The sequence below is a fragment of the Labrus bergylta genome, chromosome 18, assembly GCF_963930695.1.
Source record: "Labrus bergylta chromosome 18, fLabBer1.1, whole genome shotgun sequence".
Lineage (NCBI taxonomy): Eukaryota > Metazoa > Chordata > Actinopteri > Labriformes > Labridae > Labrus > Labrus bergylta.
In genome coordinates, this window is record NC_089212.1 from 25,886,752 (window position 1) to 25,896,463 (window position 9,712).

The window sequence follows — 9,712 nt, forward strand, 5'->3', positions numbered from 1 at the left end:
ATAACATGAAGAGTTTGTAAAATAACGGTGAACGGGGAAATCAGTTTTATAAAAGAGATAAACTGGTGAAGATCAAAGAAGGAATAAACTGAAAAAGATACTAATGTTTTCTTTCTTCTTCCAGTGAAAGTTGAGATGAAGGGACCACATGACTACTCCTCTCCAGCAGACTGGCCTCTGATGATGGTATGTTGAAGAAATATCTTAAATTGTGGGGAGAGAAAAAATCTGCAAACAATATAAAAAGCAATGAGCAGAGCCGACATCAGTCCGTGTGGTCGTCTGTCTGTGGAGCCGCCACAGCCAATCAGGAGGCAGCTAGTCTTTGTTTACATCATGGAGTTTTGCTACAAGAAATTCCGATCAATCAGAGAGCATTTTGGGTCCGCATCACACATTTTGGTCCGCTTGTAAACGTCCCTGTGTGAACACAGTGCAAACTTCAGATAATTATGCAACAATGGAACGAACTGATCCGTGATTCAGACCAGAGCAAACGATCTAAAGGTGTGAAAACGCTCTAAGAGCCTGTTTAGGTGTAGAAATCCACTTCTTCCTAGTACTCATCCCCCTTCTCGTATGTAGCCGCCTCATGAAGAAACTGATTCCTACTGAAGTTGGAGATTCATTTAGTAGTTGATCTACAGATGAATGTTTCCCCTGTTCTGTCCCTGGTGTCCGTCACAGTTCTTCATGGTGATGTGCATCGTCTACGTTCTGTTCGGGGCTCTCTGGCTCTTCTGGTGCGCGTGCTACTGGAGGGATCTGCTGCGAATCCAGTTCTGGATCGGTGCCGTCATCATCCTCGGCATGCTGGAGAAAGCCGTCTTCTACTCCGAGTACCAGAGCATCCGCTACAAAGGAGACTACGGTGGGTTTATTTGTTTCTTTACTCTTTACTCAGTTTTTCTATAATTCATATTTACTGTTTTGTTTTTTTCTTCACAGTTCAAGGTGCTGTGATTTTTGCCGAGCTGCTCTCTGCACTCAAAAGATCTCTGGCCAGAATCCTGGTGCTCATCGTCAGCCTTGGTTACGGTATCGTCAGGTGAGTTTACTCTTTGTTTTTAAACTTTCATGTTTCCTCACATCACCGCTCAACGGCATCTAAAATGAACTAGCCTGAGTTTCAGGGCTTTTTTCTGACAATGCGATCATTCAACCACGACTTTTATACAATCACTGTAGTGTACACCGGGCTTAAGAATACCTTTGTGGAAAAGATAACTTTTAAAATAAGACTGTAAAATGCTAAATTCCTTGACAGATGGTTTCCATGGCAACACATGATGGAGCATGTTTAGATACAGATTGGCAAGGGAAAAGGTGGTGATATCTTAATTATTAAAATATATACTGAATAGGGGATGTATGGAAACACTTTTTTTGGTTGTAAAAACTGAAATTAAATCATGGTTATGTCATTGGTGATGTGTGTGTCACTTTTTTGTTTTGGTCTGTTTTGTTTTGGGTGTGTGTGTGGGTTTTTTTTTATGTGGGTTGCTTGTTTTTTGTTGTTTTAAAATAATTTAGTTTTCTTCTTCTGCATTCTATTATTGTTTTGTATAACATTTAAAAATAATACAAGAATAATGATGTAAGAAATGAACTGTTTGGATTGCCCAATAAACAGAAAGTTGCATTAAAAAAAAGAAAAAAGAATACCTTTGTTGTGATTGATCATCCACCATGACACCCGGCCTCACTTATTTTATTTGCTTAGTATATTTTTACCGCCATGTGTTGAGTGGTGGAATCTTAATTTGGATGCTGCGTCTCAATACAACAATTCAGAGGCGTTATTATTCTTTACTCATTAAAGAATTCTTCTCTGTCGTTTTTCAGGCCGAGGTTGGGCACCACGGTGCACCGGCTCGTAGCTGTTGGTCTTCTCTACCTGATTTTCTCCTCTGTGGAAGGCGTGCTGAGAGTCACCGGTGTAAGTATCAACAACTCGCTTAAAGCTCCTTTGAGTCACTTCTGGCTTGTGTTGATTTTGGCGACCCCCTGTGGACAAAGCAGTAAATAAATAAGTGCTGCTGTCTCATCCTGCGTACGTTTGACGGTCAAATCATGACTGATCTGAAATGACGGCTCTTGGTCTTCCTCGTCCCCTTCCTCCTCTTCCTCCTCATAAGGTGTTTTCAGACCGCAGGAACTTTTTTATAGTTCTTGGAATCGTTGGAACCCTCTTGCCCTTTTTAATTGATTTTGCACCGCAGGAACTAAGAACTATTTAAGTTCCTAGAAACGCGTTTAGAGGAACCTTTTGATTTCCTGCTTCAGAGTAGGAACCATGACTGCATGACAAAAATCCCCATAGTCCACCATTACTGACGCATGTTCTCCTCTGACTCTCAGATTGTCTCTGTCACTCTGAGCTGGCATTTATTGGTTTAGTCACATCGTTAGCATGTGCTGTAATAGAGTTTAACTCTGGCCAACTTTAGTCACCATTATGCATCACCGTGCAAAATGTATAGGTGACTGAGATTCTGGAGGTATTGCACTGGAGGACAGAGGAGGTGTGGTCAAACAGCAGTTTGTTTTGGTTTCATGCTGGTGCTCAAGGGCGACATCTACTGGATCAAAAACTTGCACGTTCTTCCTTTAAAGAAAGAAAGGAGAGAGGTCGTGTCCTTGCCTTCTCAGCCATGTTTACAGACACTCACTCTGCTCTGTGCTGTCTTTAAGGCTCCTCATTTCTCACATCAGATTCTTCTTCCAGGGTTTCTACGGGACGGTTGCCCTGGTGGCAAATCTCAGCCTCTCCCTCATCGACTCCTGCGTCATGTGGTGGATATCCTTCACTAAGCCAGCCCTGAAAATTAACATTAGACTCATGAGAATACAAGTTTTTTGATTATGAACAGATTTGAATGTTTGTTTTTCCTTAATGTGCGTCCACATTTTCATCAGTCTGTCTCAAACCACTCGCCTCCTGAAGCTCAGGAGGAACGTCGTGAAGCTCTCCTTGTATCAGCACTTCACCAACACACTCATCTTCACCGTTGTTGGTGAGTAAAACTGGGGGTTGACTCTGAAACTCTGGATGTTTAGTACTACGGACGAAGCAAAAGCAGACTGTGGAAATCCGCATATGAGGAAGAGGCTGCAAGTGTCCCCCTTCCCCCCTTGCCCACCCCTGCTTTAGTATATCAAACTTAGCATAATGTATAAAATGCTTACTGTATGAATCCCACCTCCAAGCCTGCAGGGATTATTCCCTTTTCTATTTTTGGATCCTCTGTTTGAAGGTTTCATGTGCTGTTTGTGATTTGCATATTATTGTTTACAGATGTCAAATGGACTCAGATGTTTTCTTTTCATCCTCAGCTTCCATCATTTTCATCATCTGGACCACCAAAGTCTTCAAGCTGGTCGACTGTCAGAAGGTCCGTCGAGTGTTATTGTGTGTTTCCTGTTTCTTATTTACTCTGAGATGAAGAGTGAACTGAGAGGACATTTCTCTCTGATCTGTTTTTAATCCTCTCTGCAGGGCTGGACCGACTTGTGGGTGGACGATGCCTTCTGGCGTCTCCTGTTCTCCACCATCCTGCTGGTCATCATGGTGCTGCTGCGGCCCTCCGCTAACAGCCAGAGGTCAGAGAGAATCCCGAGTACGACACCACCTCTGGGATTTGAACTTCCCAGCGTTTATATTTGACTCTTCTGTTTTCTTCCCAGGTTCTCTCATTCTCCTCTGATTGATGAAGATGATGATGAAGAAGAAGCAAAGGAGCCCATGCTGAATGAGGCGTTTGGTAAGACTTATTATTCTTGTATATTCCAGTACGAGGCGAGCGAAGGGTTTACAGACATACAGCCCTAAACACTATTACAGAAACATCTCAGTAGAGCCAGGTCGAGGGCTCGGTTACTTAACGTAAAGTAAAAACACTGACGTCCTTCATATTGGATTTAAAAACATTTAACCAGATTAAAGTGTTCCTCTGAGACATTTAATGCTGAGGCTGCAGAATACACAAATACTATTTTTACATTTCACGCACGGATCAAACCAGCAACTCATCCACTAAATGAAATCTTTACATAATGCACGGGCAGCCAGTATGTCCTCCTTCTAACTTTAGATTCTGCTCCTGAATGCTCTGGATTTGTTTGGACCAGAGAAGGTAGGCGCTTTTAAGACCCCCCCCTCACACGGCCGTTTTGGACGCCCCTCAGTTTACCAGATGAGAGCAGTTATCAGGTCAACAGGTGTTGCAGCGATGGAAGCGGTCAAGAGAAGTGGTTCAGATAGAAGTGATTGTACCCGACCTAAAAAGCTCTCTATGATGTTTAGAATTTAGACTGCAGTACCCGTTTTAAACACTAGGGGGCAGAGTTACATACTGCTCCTTTAAATTTCTTATTTTTCACTGCATTGCCTCAAACTATTTTTTGCATTAATCACCTGCACACATCTATGACAAATATATTGATAGTTGATTGCAGAGCATAAAGACAAAGAGAAAAGAGTCCTGAGAATAAAAAGATAATTGTTTTGCACTTTTCTTTGTTGTATAAAAGCAGAAAAAAAATCACCAATTCTACTAAATAAAGTAGAATCTGATGGACTTCGATGATCGTGCAGCTTTGGGATTTGTGTCCTTACTTAAATACTTTAATGCATGCTTGTTTAAAGATGCTCTTCAGCTGCTCACACGTTACTCTAGATGTTATTAAAACGACCTCGTGTGGTTTGGTGTTGTGTAACTTAATGTTTGTGAAGGCGTGCTTTGAATTTCTGCTCATTCAGATATTTAGAGAACACATTTATTCAGTAACGTTCAACTTCTTATAATCATACAATTTGATAAGCGAGTTTAATCACAATCTGATTATTATATAATGGACTTTTATCTGTGTTTTTTCTCTCAGAGGGGATGAAGATGAGAGGCTCAAAGCCCGACACAAACGGCTCCCAGAAGCTGCTGAGTAAAGAGGTGAGTTCACTGCCTCCTTTAATGCTTTTCTTTTTAAAAATGTCTTACCACATATTCTCCTCCTCGTCAGGTTTGATTATTACACCTCACATACTTTAATGTTCTGCATCTTCTTCTGCTTGTTGTCAGGACGAAGACCTGAAGTGGGTCGAGGAGAACATTCCTACAACAGTTGCCGATGTGTGAGTGAAGTAAACTCAGACACGTCGTACGAGGACGGCTCTTTGTTGTAGCTCTCGGCTGCCTTTAAGATTTTTCTCTAACTGCTTCATATTAAAGTTTATTATTCATCCAGAGGAATGTTTCAGCTTAGAAAAGTTAATCCGTCTTAAAATGTCATATTGTTGCAGCTTATGTAAGTGAATTAAGTACCTGAGAAAGGACAGCCCAGGATACAAGGATTTGCATGTAATACCCAACTAGCAACATGGAAAGCAAAAACAAGTGATAGAGAATATTAGAGAGTGCAGTTTGACTCGGGGACGTGAACTGCTGCTGAACTCACTGCCTTCCTTTTTCTGTGTGTTACAGAGCGCTCCCTGTGATGCTAGATGAGGAAGAGGTAAGCACTCCTTTGACCTCCCGCCTGCTCGTCCCATGATCACATTTTTCTCTACTTCACATATCATTTACTGCAGAATAAAAAACTGAAAATTGTGGTTTTGCAAAAACACTAAAACCCCAAAAATAGCACAAACCATTTGTTCTCTTTTGCAGGAAATCCTGAAAACCAAGATGGAGCGATCTAAGATGGAGTAGAGGTCAATAAGACGAGACGATGTGAGAATGAAAAGAAGGTTAATTCATCGAGGCAGCGAAGAATGCATTCAACCCAAAACAAACAAAATAATGTGGGCAAAGCCGCCCTCTCTCTCTCCGGACACTTTACATCCTCAGTTTAACTTCACCTGTGATTACAGGTGAAACAAGCTCAGAGAAGCATGAGTAATGTGTTAATGAAAAGGCAATACGATGTTAATGAGAAGCTGAAGATGAATATTTAAAGAGTCTAAAAGATCTCCTTCTTCAGTGTCACAAACTGGAGCAGAGACTTTACATTTTATCACAATTATTAATTCTCCTGTGTTCGTGTTTAACAGGAAGTGTAGTTTCTTTGCCCTGAGGTACACCGCCCGCCCCGTGTTGCAGCAGCTCTGCGTGAGATGACTATAGACTAATGTCTATCGCAGTATGCAGAACATATGACATACAACATAGAACATACGATTGAAGGTTTGGAAAACAGTTCAGAGACGATCAGACACGAGAGGGAGACAAACGCTGCTCTCTGATTGGTCACATCGAGTTCAAACATCATTTCTGACACCATGTTATTTGTTAGTTTGGACGTTACGCCCATTACTAGTTAAGATGAGCCTTACGTCTCCATGGTAACCAAACAATGACACAACCTAAGCCACAAACCAGAAGAGTTTAAGACTGACTGAACTCACGCAGAGCTGCTGCAACTGGACGCAGACCTTTAAAAAAACTGATTTCTCATCATGTTCATGTCCAAACCCTTCAAGCCATGAAATCTACGGTGGCCCTGAAAGCTCAACACTCTGCAGGTTAAAGCTACTGTGAAGACTTTTTAGCTGGTCATCAAACAAACTTAAATTAATACTGATGCCTCTAAGAGGGCTGCGAATGCAAACAAGAGCATCAGTGTGAAAAGTGATTACCGTAAAACTTCGATTATCAGCCCTGGATTTGTTTTTGTTCAGTTTGATCTTTGCTCAGCCTCGAATTGAGAGCTGAATTTATTTGTCAAATTGTGACGCATTCCCAAGCTTGAAGAAGTGACTGGGCCTTAAATTGGGATGGGCTTTTATTTGAAGTTTCACGGTAATTCTTCACAATAATTTTTAATATCTGAATCTTGTGCCAGAGGACGGGTCTCAGTCGAAGCGAGTTAAAGCTCGGAGTTGGAGCTTTTTCTATGACTGCATCTATCCCGTTCCAAAGAGCACCTCAAACATCCACCTGTAGCGTCCAGGAGGCGCTCCTTTCTACAACATTTCTTAGCTTAGTGATACATTTCAACAATAAGCCAATAATAATAATAATCACCAGTGAAGATTTCCTGAGCTCATTTCTTGTAGCTGCAGCAACAAATAATATCTTTATCTTATTGTGAACACAGACGGAAGACGTCGCCGTCTGGCCTCTTGATTAATCATGACTATAAACTTAGAGAGGCACTGCTTGTTAACAGGCGGGGCAGGGAACTGCTTGGGGGCCCCAGGCCAGTAGGGGGGCCTCCCTGAGGGATGACACACTTTAAACCAAAGCAGTGGCTCAAAATGTGCATATTTTTGCAATGCCAGTAGGAGACCTCCCTAAGGGGGCCCCGTCTGACAGCTCTTGCTCTCGTTGCTCTGCTAAGTGTCGCATGCATTGTTTCTGTGGAAACCAAAGTTTGTCAGTGAAGGGAAAATGAAGAATTATCTGTCAGGGAGTGAAGACAGAAAGAGGAAGAGGAGTAAGTGTCAGGACACTGGCAGGGAGGGGCCCCCAATGACTTTTTCCTGGGGTCATAATGGAGTCTAGAATCGCCACCTTAAACTTAAATAGGCTTCCCGTTACTCCATGTTAAAACAGCTGCATCAATATGATACTTGAAATGTATCTCAGTTGTCGGTGTTAAAGACGCTTCTGTGTTTAGGAGGACTCTGATGTGAACTAAAGATCTTCAGGTTTTGGAAAATGTAACGTCCTAGTTGTTCAAGAAAATCCTTCAAAGCCATGTTTATTCCATCCTGATTCCAAACACTGATTATCAAACAACAGCCGTTTAAGACTGAAAATGTGACTCCAATATCGCTCATTTTCAAGCATTAATCAGTGAATGAAAGAGCGTTTTAGTCCTCTTTGATAACCTTCAAAAAAAAAGAAAGTTCCAGATCAATTTTCAGGCGAAAGTCGTCACGAGTCTGAAATTGAAGGATGTTTATTTTCAGCACATTTTCACATAGCAGCAGTGATTTGATTCCACTTCATGTTGCCACTAATGAAAAGCTTTCTAGCTCTAACTGAATCACAGAGTCTGTTGATTAACCTCACAGATGTGGTTTTTGACCTCAACTCAGATATACTTGTGATTCACAGTTTGTTATGCTCTCACACTCGCCCTGCACTAAACCGGGCCACAGCTTCGTTAAGGACTCACCAAAATCTGCACAAAGTAGTTTAAAAATTATTAAACAAATAATGTCACCACATAGATTCCTTTGAGCCGCTCGTACTCACATTTCAAAGTAAACTCGCCTCAACCGGCGGCGTAATATCTCCGTCCTCGTGCAATCTCAAACTGAATGTGTGGGTCTTCTAATTTCATTTATTTATGTGTTGTTGTTTTTTTTAAATATATATATATTCGTTTAAGTCTTATGAAGGGTATTTTATTTTAGAGAGAATCTAATGCCCAATTTGATGGATGTCTGCTTTGTAATGTGAGCTGATGATATTGTATGGCTTTTTGCGTTTGTCCTGCAAATAAAGTTTATATTAAAACACAGTTACAGTGTCATTTTTTCACGTGTCACATATTCTCTTCCTCTTCAACCAGGTTAAATAAGTCTCAGAGCTCCGCAACGACAGCGACAGGTCGGCTTTGAATACTGGCAGCCCACTTGAAGGACTATAGTCCTCGTACATGGGGCGGACGCACTAACCACTAAGCTCCAGGCGCTCCATTGTCATTTTGTAAAGGTAGAGAAATGTTTTTAATAAATAAGCTCCCTCATCCCAAACATATTGTCTTCTCTACTAAAGAACGGACTTCATTTTTTCTCCTTCAGTGCTCAAAGATTCAACACATAACAAAATTAAATATCTAAAAATTTCTCTTGCTTTGATTTACATTAATTTATTGAATCTACAGTATACTGTACATTTGAAAATGTATACAAAGAAATAAGCATGACAATATCATTGATCAAGAAAAACATATTCAAGAAGGAAATATTTATATCATGAATAAAACAGACAAATATAGATAAATTGTTATTTACTCATTGTACATATGCATCTGGTATTTGCAAAGTTGATAAGGGTAAGAAATAAATTAGTTACCCTGCACATTTTAAAATGCTAACCAATTATTTTGTGTTGTGAAGTTTTATTTAGAGGGTCATTTCACAGACTCAAGTAAATAAAAATTGCACTAAAACTGTTTATTTACTCATCCAGTCACTGCACAATAATAACTGTATATACTCTGTCACTGCACTATAACTTCCCTTATTTGCACTTTATCTCTATATCTATATTTGTTTACCTAATCAGTCACTGCAAAATATTAACTGTGTATATTCTTTCAGTCACCACAACTGTCTATTTATTTATTATTATTATTATCATTCATTCACTGAACAGAAATTGCTCTGGCCACTTTTTGCATACTTCTCTTTCATATCACCACAAATATATTTTTGTTGTTGTTGTTTTTGTAAACGCTGCTGTTTAAGATTGCTGCTCACAAAGTTTCGTTGTGTCCTTGTATACAATGATAATAAAGATTCTATCATCTATCATAAAAAACAAAATCAAGTTTTACGGTAGTTCCATAATAAAAGATAAATAGTTAAAGATAAATAAAACAATACAACAGCATTCGAATAAATACAAAACTTAAAAATGAAAGTATAAAACCCTACATAAAAGTTTTTTTATTTTGTTAAATCGTCTTTGATAGAAATCTCGCGAGAGTTCTACAAATTTGGTAACTGGCCCTTTAATGCGTTCCTCGTGAGTCCGCT

The 9,712-nt window shown here is 40.1% G+C and overlaps 1 protein-coding gene across 1 annotated transcript in view; it reads left to right on the plus strand.

The window, feature by feature from the left end:
* Window positions 1-8,469, plus strand: part of LOC136183271 (transmembrane protein 87A-like) — a 15,286-nt gene extending 6,817 nt beyond the window's left edge. Inside the window, exons 8-20 of the mRNA XM_065966481.1 lie at window positions 125-186; window positions 688-871; window positions 949-1,048; window positions 1,846-1,939; window positions 2,729-2,800; window positions 2,909-3,017; window positions 3,337-3,395; window positions 3,500-3,603; window positions 3,688-3,764; window positions 4,885-4,949; window positions 5,079-5,131; window positions 5,481-5,511; window positions 5,667-8,469. Coding sequence (XP_065822553.1) covers window positions 125-186; window positions 688-871; window positions 949-1,048; window positions 1,846-1,939; window positions 2,729-2,800; window positions 2,909-3,017; window positions 3,337-3,395; window positions 3,500-3,603; window positions 3,688-3,764; window positions 4,885-4,949; window positions 5,079-5,131; window positions 5,481-5,511; window positions 5,667-5,708 — 1,052 coding nt within the window. The 3' untranslated portion in view covers window positions 5,709-8,469. The remainder of the gene's footprint in view (window positions 1-124; window positions 187-687; window positions 872-948; window positions 1,049-1,845; window positions 1,940-2,728; window positions 2,801-2,908; window positions 3,018-3,336; window positions 3,396-3,499; window positions 3,604-3,687; window positions 3,765-4,884; window positions 4,950-5,078; window positions 5,132-5,480; window positions 5,512-5,666) is intronic.
* Window positions 8,470-9,712: the final 1,243 nt, after the last annotated feature.